We start from the raw sequence: 23,683 nt of genomic DNA on the forward strand, positions 1-23,683 counted from the left end.
ACATAGTGACTGGACAAGGGGGAATGGTTTCAAAGTGGAAAAGGGTAGGTTTAGATAAGATATTAGGAAAAAAATCTTTACTGTGAGGGTGGTGAGGTACTGGAACAGGTCATCCATCCCTGGGAGTGTTTAAGGTCAAGATGGATGAGACTGTGAGCAACCTGGTCTAGAGAAAGGCCCCCCTGCGGGGGGAGTGTTGAAAATAGATTATATTTAAGATCCTTTTCAATCCAGTACATTCTGTGATTCAATGATTTCACACAACAGTATAATAATGCAATAATTTCCTAGCTTCTAAGAATGATAACCAACATGCAGGAATCTGAAACCTTCTCAGAGTTTCAGTAAAGAAATGCTTCTCAGGTACATCTTGAGAAATTGTCTCCAAGCAAAGCAGTTCTACTTAATAATTGTAGCTTTGTCTTTATCCTCCAACATGATATTGTTCACAGTGAGATCTCAATGAACAATCCTTTTCTCTTTATGCAAATAATGAAGAGCTAGACAAAGCTTAAAAACAAACAGAAAGAGCCTCACAAAGATTCTTAAATACAACCTAAATAAAGACATATTAAATTCATAGCTATGTATTAGTGATTGATATAATAAGCATTACTTCATCATTTTTTAGCCTAAAAACATGGTGCTACTAATTACAGGTAGGGAAATCCTGGCAAAAAGAATGGAGGCCCTTACTCAGATAAATAAATGCCATATTCTGTCTTCTGTAAACTGTTGTTGCTTTTCCTTGAAATAGTGAAACTGGTCTCCCAGTAGCATCCCCTCCATGAGATCCATCACTATATACAACCTGTCATCTCATAAAAGAGATTAATAGAATACTGTATTTATACAGAAATAATTTTTAAATAGAGTATTTGAGGTTAAAATGTATTTTAAAAGCTGTTATTTTTTAGTCTTTAAAAATTGTATTTGTACAGATAGATACACCTTAATCTCATTCCACTCTTTTTTGTTTTTGTTTTTCCTCAATTTATGTCAGGAACTATAAGGAAACCACTGCCTGATAATCACTCAGCAGGCAGGTGTATGTAGGTAATTCTTTATTGAAAAGAAAATTAAAACAATATGGCTGGCAATCTGTATCATTCACTCCACTACTCACCATAGTTTTTCTCCCTATTTAGCATTTCAATTGTACACTTTGGATCTTTAGAGGAGAATAATGATGCTTGTTACATGTTTACATTGCATCTAGTTTTACTAATAGATAAACAAATACAAACACTTTTTCTTTTTTTTTTTTTTTATTTTAAAGGAATATAGGCCTGTTTGAACTTGTAGCAGCTCTGGAAGAAAGATTATTGCTCAAATTTGACATGCTCCTGCCAACCTGTAAATCGTTTTATTATATATTTCTATTTCTTCACTATGTACAATGTGATAATTCTCTGCATTTATACTCACTTTCCAAGAAGGTTCTGTAATACCATACAACATTTGGATGATAAAGCTACAATGAGAAAAGAAATGCAGATGCTAAGAATAAATTAACTGACGGCACAGTACTTAAAATACTGAGCTACACATAGGAAGGAAGGATATTACAAAGATTCCACAAACTTGTCTAGGAACTCCAGCGCACCTTCCTTCAAGTTACCCCAAATGCAGAGAAATGTTGCACATTACTAGAGTAATCAGCAGGAAAATAGGGTACTATTCCTGGCTAAACACCCCCAGCTCCCTCAACCACTGCTCATAGGACTTGTGCTCCAGACCCTCCACCAGCCTCACTCCCCTTTTCTGGACCAGCTCAAAAACCTCAATGCCCCTCTTGTAGAGAGAGGCTCAGAACTAAAGACAAGATTTAAGGTGCTGCCTCAGCAGTGTCGAGCACAGGGGGACAATCACTGCCCTGGTCCTGCTGGCCACACTCTGCTGATACAGGCCAGGATGTCTTTGGCCTTCTTGGGCACACTGCTGGCTCATGTTCAGGCAGCTGCCAACCAGCATCCCCAGGTCTCCTTTTCCACCAGGCAGCTTCCCACATGAGAACTCACAGTCAGTAATTCAGAATGCCAGCATATCAAACTAGAGTTCATGAGAAACACCTGCCCTTTGATGATGGTTAAATCAGAGACAATATTTTTGACACTGCTATCTCTGTCATTTTTGTCCTTTTCAAATGCTGGATTGTGTAAATTGACTTCTTTCATTGCCAGGAGATGTTGTCCATTATGCTTTCTAACCTATAACCAAGGTAAAGCTTTTTACAATAAATATAGGATGGGAACAGGAAGAATGGTATTATGGCTACCAGATTAGTTATCAGAGTCCAAAATTTTCTCACAGAATATGTAATCATTGTTTTTTTTTGTGTATGATGTGATTAGTAGAAGAACTACAATCCAACAGTACAGGTTAGCAGTACACTTCTGAACTTGCACAGCATTTGAAGCAATATTATCTGTGCCCAGTGTTGCCTTTCAGATGAAACATGCTTGAATTTTTGTCGTTTTACATAGATTGATTAGACTTTGCAATAGACAAATGCTGTTAGTGGAAAGGAATTAAGAGAAAATAAGGTAGGAAACCTAAGAGATACTCTGGTCAATCATAAAAGTACAACATAGAACAAACAAAATCACAGCAAATGTTAACAACAAGCTCAGATCCACAAAGGTCTTTTTGCACCTACATTTTCCAACTAAAATTCAAAAGACAGTTGTGCCTAGAACAGGTATTAGACCCTCTCCATGAAGCTTCTCCTCAAGTCTGTAAAATAATAGCAAAAGAAAGGTTGGCCTTATATACACTTCCAAAAGCTCCACTGCCAAGGTACTCTAAAATTGCATCATTGCCTACATGATTTGTGGGTGCCTTATTCTGATTCATGTTCTCAGTACTTTCAGCAATTTGCCTCAATACATCCTCCTAGTCATAAATTACATGACAAATAAATAAATTTAAAATATTTCATGCCTTTCTTGTGCTAAGAATATGCAAGAATACAGCTTCTTAAAACTATGAAGGTTTAAGGTTTTTACTTACCTTTAAAACAGCTACTGACAGGTGGCTAATATGTATGCTTTGATGCAACTCATCTTTAGCTCTGTTTGTCAAGACTCAATGATATAGCAGATTTATAGCTGAGCAAACAAAGACAGTCATGAATTAAGATCACTAAGGTAGCATGGCAGAAGGAAGATGAAAATTTCATCATTGAAAACACATACAATGGGGCAGTAGAGAAACCACACAAGCACTGCAAATATTCTAAGAACAATATCTGTGAAACTCAAAAAGGATATTCCCATATCTGCAACTCTATTTCATACCAGTAACATTTTCAAAGGCAATGCAGGTAGCAGTATGAGAAGCTGAACAAGGTTTCATAAACTTCTTGTCCAAAACAGACTTAGTTTTCATATGTGATCATTAAATCCATTATTAATTCATACAGCTTCATGTTCAACCCAACTACAGCTGCTTGGTAGCTCTTGTAAGTTATTTCCAACACATTCTGCTGGATTCTAAAAACCTCAGTGGGCATAAATTAAGCTCCTCACAGTTGTGTGAGGCAACTATGCTGAGCATATGCTCCAGTTTGTTAGACTACATGTTAGTTCCATATACCTACCCACCAGGAAGGTTTGTATTTATCTCATGCTTAAGATGAAGGGCACTATAAAATCTCCTTGCAGTAGAAAGGCACCTACTGTACTGAATCTGCCCTCCAATTCTAATCTAGAAGAACTGTGCTGAGAAAGATGACACTGGAATGATTTTTTTTTTTTTTTTTGGTGGAAATGCCTTTCTTTGCTATCCAAGCACATCTACCTGATTAGCTAGTGGAGTAGCTATATACACATTTTAGGGGCTCTGTCAGAACAAAGACCACGTGAGAGGCAGGATCATGAATGCATTCAGCTGTGTAACTAGAGCAGCAGCAGCTGTGCTCATCCCTTGTTGGAATCCTGGATGCAGAGAATTTTAAACTTTCTGTGCTTAAAGGCACAGACTCGCTAGAGAGCACTGCATTTGACCTGAGGCTGTGGAGAAGACTTCCAAATTTGATTAACAGCACTAGATTACAGGTGTGTAGTTGGTTAGAAGTGTGCAATATCACAGGGTGGAAAACTTAGTTTGGGGTTTTAGAATATAGTACTAAATATGAAGCAAGATGGAGATTTTAGGGTGGAGGCAGGTTGTTCTTCACCTTCTTCTTCATGGGTTTGGGTGGTATTTTGTAATTGGACAGAAAAGTCCATATTGCGGGCGTTGAGGGATCAGTTATTGGGTTGAAAAGGAAAATAATCTAGGTGTCATTTCTTAATTGGATAGTTTAGTCTTAAAAGACATTGGAACAAGAGATAGCCATTTTGTGCCTTCTAATGAAAGGCTGCAGGACTCATGGTTGTGAGGCTGTTACAGTGATAAAAAATAATAAATACCTGAGTCTGAACATGAAATACTGTCTCAAGTGCCTTCAATCCCGACCTTGACAGAGGTGGAAAATACAGAGAATCCACAATCCCTGAACCCCTGAGCACTACATTCCCATATCTTAGAGAAACACTCACCACTGCACAGAGCCTGAGAAAAGCTACCAGGTAATTAATTACTACTGATGACCTTTAGCCTAAGTTGACTCTAACCAGTACATTTACAGGGATAATGACATGCAAAACCAAGAGGCATTCTATGCTTATTTGGCCTATATTTATTCTACACTTAAATTTTTCTCTATTTTATACACTGCTTTCATGTATATTATTTAACATCCACAGAAAAATGTTCCAGAAATAAACAGATATTAGTAGAGTGTCAAGTCTAGGGCAAGTTTCAATGAAGATCAAGGCTCTATAAAAGTCTGATGCTAGACAGCCTGAAAAGTAGAGGAAAGATTATCACAAGAAAAATATTGACTTTCCTTTACACTATATGAGGTGCCAGAAACAAAGTAAATCAGAACAGAAATTGAGTCTCTATTTAACTTTCAGTTCCTGGGCTATTGTTTTGGTGTAAGGGTTCCCCTTTAAATATGATTTTTTTCTACTGTACTTCAAAATAAACTTTAATCCATAAAAAAATTCTCAGGGACTTTTGGGGCTTTCATTGTACAATGATAATAAAGGGAGTTACCTGTAATAAACTGGCTTTTTCAGCATTCCTTTCTTTGTTTGATAAAATTAGCTTTGCTATTGTATATATTGCATTTGCCTGGAAACAGAAAGAGGTCAGCATTAATAATGCCCCTTTGCATGCAAACCACAAATAAAAATCAATGTTCAGATAAATCAGAAGCTAATAGCAATGGACATGTTCTCAACATCCTATTGCACACCTAAAATATAAGCTTAAATGTGTATCAGAATTAAATCATTGTTACATTTAAACTGATACCACAGAGAGCCTGTGAACAGATAAAGAAGAAATGTTCTATCTCTATAGGTGAAGGAAATTGCAGCAATAGATCTCCTGTCATCATGTGGCACCATATTTTGAATTGTCAGGAACAAAATTAAAGTCTTAATGAAAATAAATTGGAGAGACACCAAAAGCAATAGCTTGAGAAGTCTGTCCACACCTCCAGAATTTTGTGGAAACCATACTGAATTCAGCTTCCATTTTCATGCAACCATGTGTCCTCCACTATTCTATCCACTTGGTAGGTCACTATTCTATCCACTTGGTATGTCTGATAGGTGGGCACTGGCAGATTTAGTTGGAGTACTGCTCCCAGTTACTTGACAAGGTCCCTGATGGATGCTACTCTCCTCTTTACCAGACTTGAAGGGAATATGTGTCAGCTCTGCAGAGGCTCATCTGCAGTTCCTGATGTTTTCTTCTTCTGATCAGGAAGAAAGAATTAAGCTTAGACCATGGTTAAGCTTAGGTTTTGGGCTGTGCAGTAGAGCCATTGAGTCAAACACATTCTGTCTGCTACCAGAATTACTGCAGACTGTTGCCAAGGCTGTGACAAGGACAGACAGACAGGTAGAGAGCAGCTACAGCAGAAGCAAAAGTTCCCAAGAGTCCTTTGACAGCAATGATATAAACCTTTACATGTTACTCAGATTGACCTCCTTGGCACATAACTGAAAAAGCTGCACACCTTTTTCCTCTGTTTTTAACCCAAGTGAGTTGCTTCACCTTGCTCACTATGCAACTCTCAAAGTTATATTAGCAAAAAGAAAGAAGTAGGATTTAAAATTACTCTAGTGGTATTGGAGGCTGGGACTCCAGTTAAAATAAACATGCTTGAGGCTATGTCCTGATTTGAAAGGGGGATGTTGGCTGGCATTTAAACAAATGGAGAGGTCTGTGTCTTTTAACATAATGAGCAGAAGAAGTTAAGTTTGAAACACCTTTTCCAGCTCTGCACATTGTACCATCAATTTTTAAGTGATTTACTGACACAACAGTCACCATGCACTGCTGGGGCAATGGAGAAAACCTCTCTGTTAAAACCATTTAATTTAAACAAGTGATATTTTATTTTACTGAAATCAGTCTCAGCATAAAATATATCATTATATTGTTTAGATAAAAGTTGTCTAAATCAGTACAGTTTATTGACAATCTAGTGGGGAAAAATAACATTTTTTTTTTCTAGACTTACTTTCCTTTATTTTCTCTTAACCAATGGTTTTGAAATATTCACACACTTCTTTCCTGTTCATATTTAAGGTTCTTGTTCTCTTGGTTCCTCCAGGAATACTTCTAGTTGGGTTTTAAGCTAACTTGAAGGTTTTGATTTAACATTTATAGTTTAACAGGTGGCTACAGCTTTTAGCTGATATTAATGCCCTTAATATTTATATCTTTGACCAGGTCTGGAATACAGCCAGGGATTTTAAGAATGGTTTAATCCCTGGAGATAGAATGCCAGGAAGTTCTCTCAGAAATACCACACTCTTACGAAAAGAGAAAAAGTTTGTGAAACAGCAACATGTCAATTTTCAGCTGCATAGTTTTTTTGTAATAAACATCAATAAATTCAGAATTTGCATTTCCCAGTTTATTCTGTGATTACTTTTATTTACTATCCTATTTTGAATATGACAAAAGCATGGTAAGAGATGCCAAAATGAACCTTGTCTGAATAAAGCTGTTTATTCTTCCAGACACCTATGTTGATAACCTTTGTGTCTATGTCTCTGTGTGTAAAATGATAAAGAAACAAAAGTACTAAAGTTATAGACAGGCATATTTCCAATCTCTTAAATTATGACAACAAAGAACAACAAGTAAGTGAAATTATAAACTATATAAACTATAATGCTATTATAAACTATAATGCCTTACTTTACTGAATAAAATCTTCCTACCTGTACAACCTGGTAAGCATTAGTCTCATTGACCACTAGTTCAGTAATTGCAGCACAATTAGCTAGAATAAAAATCCAGAAGTAACATTTAGGGCCATTTGACCTTATTGAGGAATCTCCTCCAAAAGGAATTTGCTCCATAACTACAAATGAATCCTCACCTGAATACAAGTCATTAAAATACCACTTTGAAATCATTTGATTCATATTGATATTTCATAGAAAATTTAAATAGTGAAGAAAAATATGATCAAATAATTTCATGCTAAACACAAAACTAACTAACTAACTAACTAAATAAATAAATAACTTTTTTGTCACTCTTTTTACAGGTGAAGAAATACATATGATTCCCAGATTCTTAATACTTTACTCTTTGCTTCCTTCTAACAAAAGTATACTTTTTGAAAATAAGTGCTGGTATCACTCATTTGAAAATAAACAAATCCAATTTGATGCTCCTACTCCCTAAAGCAGGTGTAATTATTTACAAATTTGTAGTATTTTAATCCTTTTGCACAAGTGTATGTAAAGACATAACAGAGTATTAGACCTTATAAACCTACCTGCTTGAAGTGACAAAGTATTTTCTTGTATCTCATCAGAACTCAGCCCATCTGACAAATGAAGATACTGGATTCTCCCTGCTGCATTTGCACTAGATAAACTTCCAACTAAAGAGCTTGATACAAGAGTCAGATACAAGACTTCTTTCCCTGAAAGAAAAAGCAAAACAAAAAAAAAAAAATCAAGTTGCAGTGTTAAAAATGGCTTAATATGTCTTTGTTAACCATTCCCAAAGTTCTGAAAATTTGTATATTTTCACTAAATTAGCTAATACACTTTGAAAAAGCAAACAAGCCTTTAAACAGAAAATTCCTTTACCATGTTCATCAATTACATCCACAATTCTAGCTCACTAAATAGGTGTCTGATTAATTGGAAAACTAAACAGACAGTAATGCCATATTTATGACTTATTCATTATTTAGTTTATACATTAAAAATATGAAAAACACCTTAGGATAACAATGAAATACAAAAGGCTGGAGAAATATTGCTTATTCATTATGTTCTAAATAGTCTTTTAAATTTTGCTGGCATCACATACAGCTGAACAAGCCAAAGATGCTCTTTGATAAAACAGCGCTTGGTCAAATATATCTCAAAAGAACAAACAGTCCTGTACAATTGCCACAATGCTGAGGACTGAAAACCTACTCCTGTAACATATGAAGGAGCTGCTTGATTCTACCCCAGATCCAAATTTCCACACTAGTCTCAGGATCTTCACAAACCCGTACCAGAATCCAAACTATACTCCATAGAAGTCTGATGTGATCAGAATGGAGCAAACTGAGCAAGACTGGAACTCCTTCATTCATTTTTATTTGCTCTTTGACTCATGACTCTGCACAAAGGAGTCATAGCAACTCTGTTGTGAACCCAAAAAAAAAAAAATCAGCAAGAAATTTCAACAATAACTCCATCATTACTTTGTGATGTCAGGTAGAAAAGGGGGAAAAGCCACAGGAAGTTTAAAAACGAACAGAGATTTCCTATTAAAAAAAAAAAAAAAACAGTTAAAGAAAACAACTTAAAGTCACTGCAACCCAGTTAAAGTCAGCCAGGCATCCCCAGCTAGGATGGGAGGTGGCCAAGTGGGCTGCAGCCATCTGTGCTACCATCTTCTTATTAATGGCATTAGTAGTACAAGTAGCACTGACTGCATGAATTTGTAAAGTCCATCTGTGGAACTCAAATAGCCTAGTTCCACAGATAACACAAAAATGCATCATTCTTCTCCAGTATAGTTTGAATATTATATTTAGAAAGTGATTGGAGATACAATTTAAAAGGTTTATATAAGACTTTCATTAAATGCAATGAAGGTGGACTTCACATAGAAAATATGGTTAAGGATATCCATTTCCACTTTAAGCAAAAAAGCTCCATTTGTGTTTAATGAAACATGGGAATTTAGATTCACATCTGAATTTAAGATTATCCTTAACTGGCATTGAACTTCATCATCTTCTTGTCTACATTCAAATTCTAACTCTTATATCTAACTTTTGATTTACATATAACCCAGAATTTTCAAACACAGAAACTAAATAAAACCTTTTCATATATTAATTTTGTCTATTCTTAGTCACATATAAGGTCACTTATATGTGTGAAATAGTTAAGCATGAAATTTTAAAAACCTCTTCAGAATTTTAAAGGTGATAAGTGATGTATTATCAAATTTGAAAGTCTTTCTGTTTCTCACTGAAATTCAGTAATGCTTTGCTAGCAGTCTTAGCTGAGATGATTAAACAATTGAAGAAACATTGATGATTTTCTGATGAAGAGGATGTGGGATCTGACTCAGCCTCTGGCATAGACTACAGCAGCTCTAGGTCCTGCAATTTCACTCATTCATATTGAGCATCCCAGGAACTGTCAGGGCCCAGCATGCTTTCCCATCTAACCACTCAGGTCTGCCAGGAGCAAGGAAGAGATGGATCAAGAAAAGTGATTGCAATCACTTTATGATAACGTTGTAACTCATTTGCAACTGGAGGCCAACAGTGGAGAGAGAGAAGATGGATTACAATGAAACTGCTGGAAAAGATTTTGGTATATCAGGATGTGACTGAAAAAACTCAGGTTTCAGAATTTGACCTTGGGTATATTCAAGTGCCACATTTTCTAATTCCTCTAAATATATGCATCCTTAAATAAAAAAGTCAAAATTTATTTTAACACAATTAATCCACACAAAAAGTCTCACCTGTTAGAAAATCACATTCAAGTAATATCACCAGCAAGTTCTCAACAATCACACTTATCTCCTCCCTACATTCTGGACTACAAATTGATTATTCCTGACATTTATATCAGATGAAATTATATGAAAAACACATATTGCTCTTTAGACTCCTTCTTTGTGCATTGGATGAATTATTTTTTCCCCCAAGTCTTAAGTAATAAGATCAACTTGTGCACACAAGCACTTAAAGCCACAAATATATGCTGGATCAATAGTAACAGTGCAACAATTTTCCAGTTCTCCCAGTACAAAAAAAAGTCAATTTGAATGCATAAAAGTAAAGACAACTATATTTTGTGTCTTACTGATAATTAAGCAAATGGAGTGCATTTTTAAAAACAACCACAATTTCTATGAAGATTTGTAATATAGCTCAAACTCCTTCTTGCCCAGTCCAAATGTAACACAAAATCCTACATTCCATTCAGTGAAGAAAGTTAAATGGAAGTTGAAAATGTATGCACAACATCATTTAAATTAACACAGATATTAAAAACAAATTAAACTGAATCAGAGTTTTGGGAAGTCTGGGAGACAGCAGATCAATAACAGCAGTTTTTCTTCTATAATACCATTATAGATGAAAGTTGCTCTGTCCCCCCGTTTTGCTCCTTTTTTCTCTTTTAATCTTTATTTACCACTAATTAATGAGAAGAGGGCACATATACATGGATTTGGCTGTATGACTTTATTATTTACTACACTGAACAATATTCTACCTGATTATTGTGAGGCACTGTTATATTAAGCTGAGGACAGAAGATTTTTATATGCAGGAAGTCAATAGGAATTCAAGAATCCTGCATGAGGATTAAAAAAACAGATTCTGTGATTCCAGTATTGCAGAGCCACCCACATGAACAAGAAGTCTGCTGCAAGGACAAAAGTTTCTATTTAGTTTCTATTGCTTCAATATAAAATTAAGAACGTTTAAGTTTTCCTCATAAAGAGCAGTTTTAATATTCTGTCAAGAGAAAACATTAAAAAGCTTTTGTTATTTATGGCACATTAAGTTGAACCTACCATTCTACTAAGCTAGTCAGAGTAAGGAGGGCACCAAAAAACTGTCTCTGGCAGATAATAAATTTACTAAGGTCTGGAAAAAAATGAAAAAAAAGGTAAGCAAATGTGTGATTCTGTGTAAATATAAAGTATATTACTTTATTTTACAACTCAGAAACATATAGAAATATTTAATGAAAAGTAAAAATTCAGGTACCAAGTCCTTACACAATATGTTAAAAGTCTTAGGTACATTTAAAGTACACTTAAATATACACCTAAAATCTTAGAATACACCCAGTAGGACAAGCAAGGATGTTTCTTCTCAAACTACAATTAGTATCTCTTTGACTGCTAAAATGTCTCTATTACACCATTGTAAAAATTTGGTTTTGTGTAACACTTCAGAACACTAACTCAGGCCTCCTGAAGTAAAAGTTAATATTCAGCTTATATTTAAACAGCACAGTAATTTAAGGCCCTGTCTGTATTTCTGTTCATGATTAACATCTGAGTAAACTCTGTATTTGTCTAGATTATCTAAAAATAGGTTGTCTGCTACTATATGATCACAATTTCCTTTGTTTTTCTGCAGCATGATAGAATCATGAAACCCTAGTTATACTGATTTTGATCTCAACTGTATCTCAGTTTAGCCACAAACCAGCAATAGTCAAGTACAGATTCTTAGACTGATGGTAATATATAGCAAGGGATGTCTGGGTTGACACAGAATATTTAGACACAGAACACTTTACAAGTGAAAAACCACAGCAGAAATTTGTGCAAGAAAATTTTAAAATATATTTACATTTTAAAAATATATAAAACTACTTGAATCACAGTAAGGAGTAGCTCAGGACAGTGTATACAGGAGCACTACTTTTTATAGAACAAATGTTTGGTCCAAATGTTTACAATCTGTTTATTTCAAACAGCCAATAATCATACATCAGACCAATTAACTTACAGAGAAGAACTTCTTTTTATGATACTATTAATACATCTGTAAAACACAGAGATTATCTTACCTTACAAGACTGACAAGGTAAGGAATTTATTCCCACCTAGGTCAAATCTGTAAAGCATGCGCTATTTTATTAAGTAGCTAATTAAATAAAATTAACAATTTTATAAAGCACTTGCTTTATGTGCTCTGCTTGTTATAACTTATTCTCTTTGATTTCTAACAGCAGCAAGCTTTTGGAAAATATCTGTGGAACAAAGGAAGACACACAAATTGACTCTTTCTCACTAATATTTCTATTTTACCAGTCAGATAACAGAAAAAATACTGTATAACTTCTTTGAACCATAACTAGCACAATTTACTCTTTTATTTCAATGCATAAAAAGATACTAATTTCTTAAAGAAATATTACTTATGTAGAAAAACAAGCTGCTCCCTTCTACAGGAATTTTAGCTTTTACTCACGTGATGATGCCTACAGTAAATATACTACTGTCTTACTTAATGACAACCTGAAGTATTTCAAACATTTTAAGCCTCACACAAAAAGTTGTGGGTAGCCTTATAATTTCTGTTATCAGCTACTGCACCTACATGTCATGTTGACCAACTTGTCTACATTGTGCTGCTCTTCTCTGTAATTAAGATAACCATTTGCTACTGTTTCCATATACTACAAGAAGGGGAGGAAAAATAAAGGATACCATTAAGGCAAAAAAGTTTGCAGACTTCATAAACCTAGACTGCTCTTCACAGGTAGAGCCTGTAGGTGGTGCATCTGTTTCATGAAAAACATTCTGTAATGCAATAGTAGTGTAGCCACAAGGTTTAAACCTGTTTCAACATTTAAAAAAGAAATTATCAGTATGCTTCTCCCTTTGAAAAGTCATGTACAGTGCAGGGTGACTTTTCTCATCTCCCTTCAAAAGTCTACAGTTTCTTTTGACTGAACCAATTGCATTGACTTTTCTAATTCTTCTCCCACTTCAGGAGGCATTTCTTAAGTCTCCTAACTAGAAATCCTAGATGAATGCACCTAGATTATAGGACAGTTGTTTTGAAAACTAGTGAAAAAACCCACACCAACTTCTCATGTGAAAACAGAGAAACAGACTCACTTCTTTCCATAAACCAAGAACATCTGTACACTGCTTTTTACAGTATATATCATTTTAATCATAATAAACTGACAGGCAACATAATGGACAAATGTACTATGAGGAATTCTACCTGACCTAGATTTTCAATTCCACCCAGGCTGTGGAGCATTTTCTACAGGAAAATTTAAAAAAAAAAAAAAAAGTTCAGAATTACTTATAATAAGTAGATAAATAAAAGTACGGAGGTGGAATGTTAAAGGTTCTTAAACTGGAGCTTTCAGTTTCCTTTAGTAAATACATTATGGGAATTTTACATATCTTTATGATAAAGTCAAATACCAAGTCTAGGGCTCAGAGCAATGACCGAGCCATCTGTTATGGAGATTTACAGTTTCCTTGTTAGGGTCAGCAACAACAGACATGACATAAGGAACAACAGAAATTGAGCAAGTTATACAGTAATGGTTTAAAACCACCCTTGAAATCAGTTTGTTTGCAATTCCCATCCTCACATACAGAAATATAGATACACACATGCACGTGTGCATTCATGAGAACAAATGTTTTTATACACAAGCACCAACACAACTGTACACGTGACACTTACAAGCATCCCCTTATCCAAGCAAGAAACATTTTGACATACTGACCTGGTAGCATGGATCTCTTATTAATAATCTCAGGCAGATTAATAAGATCTAAGAAAATGCATGCACGGAGCTTGAATAACCCATTGTCTGTAAATTAAATATTCAAAACATAAACCAAATGCAATTTTAAAAGTGTTTAAATACTTAAATAAAACAGTTTGATTCAGGATCAATTGACCAGATGATTAGTGAGCTACAACAACTGTTCAACATACTATACCATAGAACTTTTAATACCATTTATACTGTAACACAGTGGCAGCTATAAATAAATTTATTACATTATATGAGCATTACCAGCCATCACTTATTATCATTGGACTGATGAGGGAAAGTACATGCTCATCTGTAAGAACAAACTAACTGTGCTTTGATATAAACTTTTAGTCGTTGAATTGAGGCCCAAAAGAGCAAAATAAATGAGAAACCACAGAGCAAACTTCAGTGCACAAAATACACTTATGCAAAAATATGGGTACTACAGAAGTAAAAATAGCTATATTTAAAACATTATTTTGAATTATCATAATCTATCCTGGCTTTTAAAAACTCAAATTGTATTATGCTAGAAATAAATTGTTATTTAGTTCAAATGTTCTTGAAATAGGATTGTATTTTGATATAGAACTTCCTCCTTTATAGTTCTCCACATGATTCACCAGCATAAGACATGGCAGAAAATACAAATCAGATTTGCAGAAAGTGTCCAGGGGCAGTAATCCCGCATAAAACACCAGTAATGGAATCACTATTTCCATTGCCTGTTGAAAGTATATATCCCCATTTCCCTATTTAAAATAAACCTAAAATTAGACATCTTTGCCATGCATTTTTTGTTGCTGTTTTAACTGAGAGGACAAAATTTGTTTGGATAGGTTTCTTGGAAACAGAAAAAGTGTATGGGTCATAGCAGTTCTCTTCCCATTTCATCATTTGCAGTTGGGAATGACGCCAACAGCTAAAAATAATTCCATAAAAATAAATGTTTTACAAATAGATGCTAACAAACTCTCAGCCCTTTTATGCCAATATTCTGCCCTAGTAATACCATTTATCATTATGAGTCCATAATTGGCTGCTTCAGAACAGCACAAAACTTTCATGGAAAGAAAACAGCAACCATATACCTTCGTGCAAAATTTGTAGGTCAGATTTTAAAGTGGCCTGAAGATATTACCATGGTCGATAGTCACTCCCTGAGCCTGATTAACATTTGAGAGCCCCTTCGACTACAGTTACATTTACAACACACATTACTAGACACACCAGGGTATATCCAGCTTATCTACATATCTACTAATTTATGCTTGTTTCGCCAACCTTGCCTGGGTGCTTTCATTCTTAACACAAGTGGCTTGTTTTGCCATATCACTATCACAAAGAACCCCAAAGAAAACCAAAATATAGGCCAAGTATGTCACAATGTATAAACAGAACTTGGGAAATCACAGTGTAAGCTGTTCTTGGATTTCTGGCAAATGAAGCTGAGCCACTGACTTCCCACTGGTGAATACTGAGTTCACATGTGAAAAAGAGGTACCAGATTTAAAAATCATTTAAATAATCTGTTTTAAACTCACTGTCATTTAGATAATCAAAGAAGACACCCCTAGTTCCCCAGTTGGTTGTGAATAAAGGTCTAAGCAGACCATGTGGTGTTTTTAGATTCCTCTAGTAGTAATATATTAATACCTTTAAATGCTCTAGCATTCCATCTTTAAACTTCTGTACCACTTAAGGGTTTTTTAGAAAATGTATTTGGGCTTTAAAAGGAAAATACAATAAACTGCAAAGGAGTATAGTAAAAAAATCCTGGAAAATACATTTTTTCCCCTGAAAATATCTTTCTCTGCCCCCTCTATTTTTGTAAGGTCCTGTACTTATTCCTCACATAAATGAGAGCAGCATAAGAAAAGGTATTACCCTTTCCAAACCTGTCATACACAGAAATACAAATAAACACAAACAAGTGGCATCAACTCATCTGAATTTTATGGAAACCACAGGCCTTTCACCATAAAGGCAGTAGACCATAAAATACAAACAGAATCAGTACAATAAATTAGAGAAGCAAATCACAGATTACAGACATCATAGACAGATGAATGATCAAGAAAACACAGCAGTTAGAATTTTGGTCATCCAAGTTTTGTCATATACCCAGTCCTGTGTTCTTCTGTCCCACTAACCTGGGCATGGCTCCTCAAAGCCAATACACAAGTGGTTAATTAAAATAACCACAAATGCTGCTGGTAATTCCCACAGAAAGGTGTGTTGTAGCAATATGGGATATTATCCATGCATCTTGCTTCTTCATGGAAGGCAAGAAAGTAGCCTGCCTTCTTGGTTATGAATGTGTTTCATATACTGATCTGCAGGTAAGTCTGTCCTTAACTAAAGTTGTAAAGATATCTTGAAACAGCTGATGCTTGGGATGCTTGCTAAAATTTCTCTCATTCTTGTAGGTCACACTAAAAAGAAAGAAAAAAAGAAAAATGGTGAATTACAAATTAACTTGCCACAAGACAGTTTTGCTCTGCTACAACTTAACATTAGCAACAAAAACTAAGAAATGTTATACCAGCAGTTACCACAGAATAACACAATTTCAGATTGCCAGACATTAACAGTCTGTCTCATGCATAATTTGGGGCTATCAGAATGGTATAACTTTTCCAACATTTTAAATGAGTTTATTAACTCTCACTAGTACACTCTGCTGAGTGGGAAAGGTTGAAACTTACAAAGGCAGGAACATAAACAGGTTTAAAAATTAGAAGTACGTAATTCTCATCTCAAATACTGGATTAACATGAAAAGTACAAGTAAATAGTACATATGTAAAAATACAAATGCCTTCAACACCTCAACAAGGTGATACCCTTAGATACATAAAGGTATCTCTCGTTCAGGGATATGAGAGTGTCATCATCAGCTTTAAATTATTTTTACCTAAATTTCTCAAGCTCAACAGCTTCTGTTGATTCTTGGCATTGACCATTGGACTGCTGTTCATCCTTTTGACATTTTGCCAAGTTCTTGTCACAGTGGTTTGACCACTTTCAATATACATAGCTGGAAGCTAAAGAGGGATAGTAGTCATGAGGCAAATGCTGCAATTTAAGTTTTCTGAGAATATTATCATGCCAAAGTACATTTTCTCAAGTTCTGACTTGAACTTTGGACCTAAAACTTGCCATTCTAGAATACCCACACCTCCTCTGGAAAACAACACTGATGTGGTAGAAAACGGATGCAAAGCAAGACTAAAAAACAAGTACTGAGAGGTAAGTAAAAGGTGAAGAAGGACATCTTTTTAAATTTATGATATCGAAGCTTGACAAAATCTGCAACACATGCTCGTTATCTGTGTTTCTTACCTGTCCCAACTCCACAACTGCACAGCCTTCACATTCTTTTTAGGTTGTACAACTCACATGTTTCAGCTTTCTGCTCAGAAGCAATTCCAGGCCTCTAACCAGGTAGAAAGTGCATAACTCCTACCTCACATGGATGAATCCTTTAGTCATTCTGTCATATCTTTTTACAGAATTGAAAGGGAGAAAATGTTCTGTGATTCCAAAGACTCACACCCAAAATCATGCGTTGGTTTTCTTTGCTTCAAATGGCAAATACAAGCTTTACTAAGTGAGCTGAGGTGAAGGAGATTTGACTTTCTCCTGTAAGTTGGTATTTAAGCCCTGGATATTTTTAGCTGAGGTGTTATTCTTCAAGGACAAATTGTTTAAGGTTAAAATGCCGATCTTATTTTATATTCTGTACCACTCTCCCCCATGCTGTTACTCACACATCTTTAAGCCTACCTTCGTGTGACATTGTGAAAGGGCACAGAGGAAAAAAAATCTGCTATGCTACTTTAATATATGCAACAATAGCTGGATGAAACCTGCTCAAGATACAAAATAAAGCAATTTTAATTTTTTCCTGTTAAAATAAAAAATATGGTATAGTAGAATGGGAAATGGATCAGTTTCATTCTTTTACCCATTCTAAAAGTGATTTGTGCCACATGGAAGGTCTAATGTTGCCAAGAAAAAAGAGACAAGATGAAAGACATCTTCTATTCAAGATTTTGCTAACATGTTTTATTCACTATAGTACTTAATGTTCTAAGCATATGCCAGAAACCATAATCACCATTAATTATAATTCTAAAGCACATTTAATAACAGTTATTGAAAAATAGCTGTTAGTTCCTTGACTGAACACTTAAGAGAGACTGAAGCCTTTTTAGATCAGAATAATCCCTAGGAAAAAACCACAACAGTGTGTGTTAATAGTTACATAAAAGTATTTCCATAAGTGTAAAAAAGGTCAACAAGCAACAATGCTACTGACAGAAAATAAAGTTTTCTGTCGTTGCCTGGTGTCCACTTTTGCGTACAGAAGAATTCACAGCTTCTCCAGAATGCCTTAAGTCAACATAGGTGTAAATAAACTTTGTGACCAGAGTAACAGTTGTCATGTTTATACTGCACTTCAAATTGAAGCATTCTGCTTTGGCAGCCAGTGTAAATTCCACACAAGTCCCACTGAAGTTCAAAGTAAAACATCAGATACTACACCTCATAGAGATCCCAGGAGGCTTTTGTTTTTATTGCTTTTTCTGTGCTCTTCAACTTTTTGTCCTGATCAGGCATTGTGTATCATTATTATCATGATGGGGTTAAAAACTCTTTTCCTTAAAAGCAAAGTAGATACAGAGAATTATATCAATGCAGCAAAAGGAACACATGTTTACTTACAGAATCAACCGATACTGGTTTTAGGAAAAAAAAAAAAAAAACAACTTTGCCATTTTCTCAGCATGAAGCCTTGGACATTATATCAGGATATCCTTTGAAATTCCAGATATTAATAAGAAAGCTTTTAACTTAACATACAGAAACCTTGGTTTTCCAACACATGCATAGACAATACTGTCTTGCTCTTTCATGTATTTTTTTATTATGACTTTTCCTTTTATTTCATCTTCTTGCCATTATTTCTCTCTGTGAATTGGCTGCTTATGTTAGAGCAATGCTTACAGGCTAACATCAAGGTTGTCAACAACAAGCTGTTGTCCAGGCAACAGAGAATTTATAGTTTTATTATCCAAATAAACAAGTCAAATGAAGGGTAGAAAAAGGAGGTATCTGACAAAAAAATGAGATGCATACAGTGAGTTGAGAGATGTGATTCTCTCCCTCTCCTTGACTCTCCTGAGACCCCACCTGGACTACTGCATGCAGCTCTGGGGCTCCCATCAGCACAATAGGGACCTGCTGGAGTGAGTCCAGAGGGCTACAAAGGGGATCAGAGGGCTGGAGCACCTCTCCTGTGCTGAGAGAAGCTGAGAGGAGGGGGTTGTTTGGCCTGGAGAAAAGAAGGCTCCAAGGGAGATATCCAGCAGCAGCCCACTGCCTAAAGGGGTCTACAAAAGAGTTGGAAAGGGACTTTTTACATGGGTATATGGTGTTAGGACAAGGGGATGATGACTTTATACCAAAAAAAGTCAGGTTTAGATTATATATCAGGAGGAAATTCTTTACTGTGAGGGTGATGAGGTACCAGAACAGGTTGCCCAGAGAAGTTGTGGACATCCCTGGAAGTGTCCAAGGTCAAGCTGGATGGGGCTGTGATCAATCTGCTATATAGTTACAGGTACCTCTGCCATGGCAGAGACTTGGAATTCAATGATCTTAAGGTCTCTTCCAACCTCAACCATTCTGTGAATCTATGACCACACAGTCTGTCAAAGAATAACAGAAATTTTCAGCAGTTTTGAATCTTGGCCTTCTCAATGTCTTATACCAAACCTACCTGCTTTCCTTGCAGTGGGACACACAGCTTCTTTCCAGATGAGCAGATCTGTATGGCATGGCCTCATCAGGGCCATTAGCACACATTAAATCCCTGCATAAAAACATTCAATCTGTAGGTCTGACTTCCCATAAAAGCCCTGACCTACTCACTTTCACAGTACACAACACCTGTTCACTGAAAATCTTCTAAAGCCCTAGAAAAATACAGAAAGACGTGGAAAGAGGATATTCAAGAGGAATCTCTTGCTGCAACAAAAGCAACTATATTGATATAGATCCTTCTCTGAGTGAAAAAAAAAAGAATGGTCAGGCACAGGCTGGGGCTGTAGAATTACCCTGGAGAATTACATACAGCTGTAGCATAATGGTAGAGCACTTTCAATTTAAAAACCATAGATATAATACTGCTGTCTGATCCTTTCCACCTATTTTACTGTTCACTAAACATGGACTGTTTGGATGTTCCCTTTGGTGTGTCCTTAAGAGGATTTTCTGTATCAAACCTGATGGCCTCCTTTTCTTGCTGTGCAGTGTTGAATTCCTCTGCTACTGATTTTTACTTCTCCTCCTCATAAAGGCAAAGAAGAAGAAGAAAACTGGTCATGAAACAAAAGCATTGTAAACTACCAGAAGCTGCTCCTTCCCAATGAACATCAGAGTCATTCTTCCAGTTATACAATCTCACATCACAGAACTACCCAAAATGCAACTATTGACAGTATGAACTCGTGCACTGTATTAAATCCCTCTCGGAAATGGCCTGTAAGCCCAGTTCATCCATGTCTAGTCTTTTAAACAAGCCTTTATCCTACTACAGGGAATCATTGATCTGGATCCACAAGAAACTTCTCTCCTCTCTTCCATGTATCTGCTCAAGAAGGTTATTAAAAAACATCCCAGAATACTTTTGTGGCACCAGTTATTACCAGGGAATGAATATAGAGGATTTGTTCCACCATTCAGCAGACAAAACCACTGAGTTCAGACTAAACTGATTGCAGTTTGCTCAAAGCATTTATTTCCTTTGCTTCAAGAGCATTAAAAGTTGAGAGAAGCCATGCACATTGCTAAGCACATTAAGAATCCTAAGGAGTAAGAATTTCCATGTATTATTTCAGTGACGTTCTTATATCATCTCCCCAGTACCCTGTCCATTTGGAATATTACTGAGGCATGACACAATGCAATAAGCACCTCACATTTGCACAGTGGGAAATACTGTGAAACTCACAAATTGTCTACTTGACCATGAGTATCTGTGCACAAACAACAGATTTCAACCAAATAAAGAACAACCAAACCACACACAAATAACTTGTTCATAAGCAAACAGAGTTAAACCTTAAAATTTTTAGCATCCTGTGAAATCCTTGGGTTAACTCTCCAAACCACAAAGAGCAGGATTCCCACTATGGCTAAAATTTAATCCAGAACAGTTAGGTCTTAGTGATTATTTAGAACATTTTACAACTGTCAATCAAACTTACTTTAGGGCTGCCATTCCAATTCTAATGCTACCTTGGTAAAGATGAAACAGAATAACAGATGACAAATATTTTAAAGGTTTGTTGCCATTACAGATCTAAAAGTGCCTGTGCAAAATTGAACCTGATAAACATCAAGCCACATTCCCTTCACTGCTGCTGAGAAAGAATGAAGGGACACTGGTCACTCCAGGATACAACACTCATCCAGCTCTGAGGACTCACCCTAAGGTTACCCCTCTGTTTCCTAGAGGCCAACAAGTCAGCACAGGTCAGGAAGCCCTTCAGGAAAGAGGCCAGCTCTGGCCACAAACTGACCCTGCAGTGACCTCTTTAGTCTGTCAGCCCAGCATTATCTCAGATGCACTGGATTGGGAAACCTGATTCAGGTTACAAGTAATCTCTCCTACTTTAGCCCTGATTGCCTTGTCTCCAAAGCACTTCTACTGTACAGGGGCAGGGACAACATGCAGAAAGGAGGATTTATCCATGCAGCTTAGAATGTTATGCCCTTCACCTTACTACAGAGATTAGACTAATTAATTAACAGCCAGCTGCCAGTGAAAATGGCTTTCCCCATTCCTTCCCTTCCACCAGCAATTCTCTACTTCTTCAGCTGATCTGACCCAAACCTGAGCCAGTTTAGAGAGCTAAACACATAGAAAACAATACACTTCCATTTATATTGTTACTTTCCTACCAATTTAGCTCACTGGTACAGATGAGTGCCCCTGCTGACAGGGCAGGAATGCACAGGTGTAAATCAAGGGAGAAGAGCAAAAAGCCCCTTCCATCAGTAGCCAGTCATTAAATCAGGTAGGTATATTAGCACCGTGAGTGAGGGGCAGACAAACAGAAACAACTCTATTTTCCTTCTATCAGCCAGAAACCTGAGAGAAAAGAGACATTAATATTTCCTTACCTATTCTCACGGTTATTTGACTTTCTTGAAGTGACCAAATAAGTTCTCACCCCGTGTTTCTTCTTTACTTGTGCCAGCAGAAATTTCCGTGGATTCCATGGAGCCAGGCTATTCACTGTCCTCATAACTATCCCCCTGCTATGACACCAGCCATGAGGAATGTGTAAGAAACAGACCAAACAGCACTCACTAGTTGTGCCAAATAAAAACTGAGATCAGACAACTCTTTTGAAGAAGAGAGACACATTAAGAGAAAAATGCGTTTACAGCACAGTCTCATTTAATTCCATTTAAGACAGTGGAATTAGAGCAATAGTAATGCATTCATTTTAACTGGGGATAATTACATTCAATTACACAGGAAGAGAGATGCATTCTGATAGCACTGGAATGCAGGACAGGACAAGAAATGCTCCAAGAACCCCGTCAGAAATGAAAGAATCCACATGATGATAAACAGGAGACAAAGGAATTACCCCAGACTTGATCTGTGGCCCAGTCTAGTATCTGTCCCAGATGACATAAGCACATAAGATTAAGAAGGTAAAAACAAGACCACAAAGAAGTGTTGGAGGATGAATCTACCCCCACTGACTACAGTGTAATGGTCTCTTCAACAAGAAGATGTCTCACATTCCTTATAATCTTTATTAGCAATAACTAGCGCATATGGATAGTTTGTAAGCCAACTAGTTTCTAGATTTTCCCTTGAACACTTTTCTTAATCGCTGCAGTGGCTGAATTCCACTGTCTAATCATACACAGGATAACAGGCTTAGGGTGGATAAAGAAGCAGTAGATATGGTGGCTTTAATAAGACTTTTGATGGTGTTGCTGGATAGGAATGTATCTAATACCCCATCTAATACCGTAATCTGGGTCAGATGAAGGTCAGGTGAAAATTCACTTCCTAAAAGAGAAATTAGAAATATATTACTGTTGAAACAGAAATTTATTTCAAACATGGCCAAAATAATCCAAAGGAAGCATCAAAGGTGATGAAAAATTCCCAAAAGGTACTTTTCCTTATCCAGTCTGCTGGGGAAAAAAGGGACTTCTGGCTGGCTTCCCCTCTTGTTCTCAAAGAGCATGGCAGTCATAACAGATCCCCACCGGTGATAGCCTATGTCTAGGAAATTGAACCCACACAGACAATGTTTGAAGAATATTTCTTTCATTTCATTAACTGAATCAATACGGAAATCCATGTGTTTCTTACACACAAAAACTTCCACACACATATATATGCCTCAATCTTTCTTTAATTACTTCTTTGGAGATTCTCTAAAGGTTAACAAGAGTAAGGTCCTTCTTGTTTTCCTGACAAATGAAAACATTTAAGCTACTGCTGTTTTGGGATTGTTTGTCTTTCGCTTTTTTCTGTTTTGTTTTCCCTCTGTACCACCTCACTCATTCCATAAATGGCCAGGCCTATTCTCAGATTGCTGGGTCCACCAAATGTCAGTTTCTTGGTTAATTTCCAGAGCGAAAGTTTGCCTAAATCCATCTTCTTAAACAGCAGTTCACATATGGAAGGAAAAGAGGGGATTTCTGAGGTCTAGTGAGCAGCTCAGGTCAGTATCAACTCGAGAGTAACACGTATCTCTTTGAAGTTCA

General features: G+C 36.2%; 1 protein-coding gene across 1 annotated transcript in view; it reads right to left on the bottom strand.

Moving 5' to 3' along the window:
- The window catches only part of NEK10 (NIMA related kinase 10), a 78,310-nt gene extending 59,814 nt beyond the window's left edge, over window positions 1-18,496 (bottom strand). Inside the window, 24 exon segments of the mRNA XM_066555933.1 lie at window positions 408-510; window positions 697-818; window positions 1,429-1,474; window positions 2,073-2,210; window positions 2,767-2,895; window positions 5,107-5,184; window positions 7,296-7,357; window positions 7,862-7,979; window positions 7,981-8,011; window positions 8,517-8,739; window positions 10,069-10,151; window positions 11,137-11,176; window positions 11,179-11,209; window positions 12,262-12,329; window positions 12,680-12,758; window positions 13,316-13,357; window positions 13,836-13,880; window positions 13,883-13,925; window positions 16,211-16,306; window positions 16,788-16,854; window positions 16,857-16,910; window positions 18,027-18,103; window positions 18,422-18,450; window positions 18,452-18,496. Of these exon segments, the coding sequence (XP_066412030.1) occupies window positions 408-510; window positions 697-818; window positions 1,429-1,474; window positions 2,073-2,210; window positions 2,767-2,895; window positions 5,107-5,184; window positions 7,296-7,357; window positions 7,862-7,979; window positions 7,981-8,011; window positions 8,517-8,739; window positions 10,069-10,151; window positions 11,137-11,176; window positions 11,179-11,209; window positions 12,262-12,329; window positions 12,680-12,758; window positions 13,316-13,357; window positions 13,836-13,880; window positions 13,883-13,925; window positions 16,211-16,306; window positions 16,788-16,854; window positions 16,857-16,910; window positions 18,027-18,103; window positions 18,422-18,450; window positions 18,452-18,496 (1,849 nt within the window).
- Window positions 18,497-23,683: the final 5,187 nt, after the last annotated feature.

The sequence above is a fragment of the Molothrus aeneus genome, chromosome 1 (assembly GCF_037042795.1).
Source record: "Molothrus aeneus isolate 106 chromosome 1, BPBGC_Maene_1.0, whole genome shotgun sequence".
NCBI lineage: Eukaryota > Metazoa > Chordata > Aves > Passeriformes > Icteridae > Molothrus > Molothrus aeneus.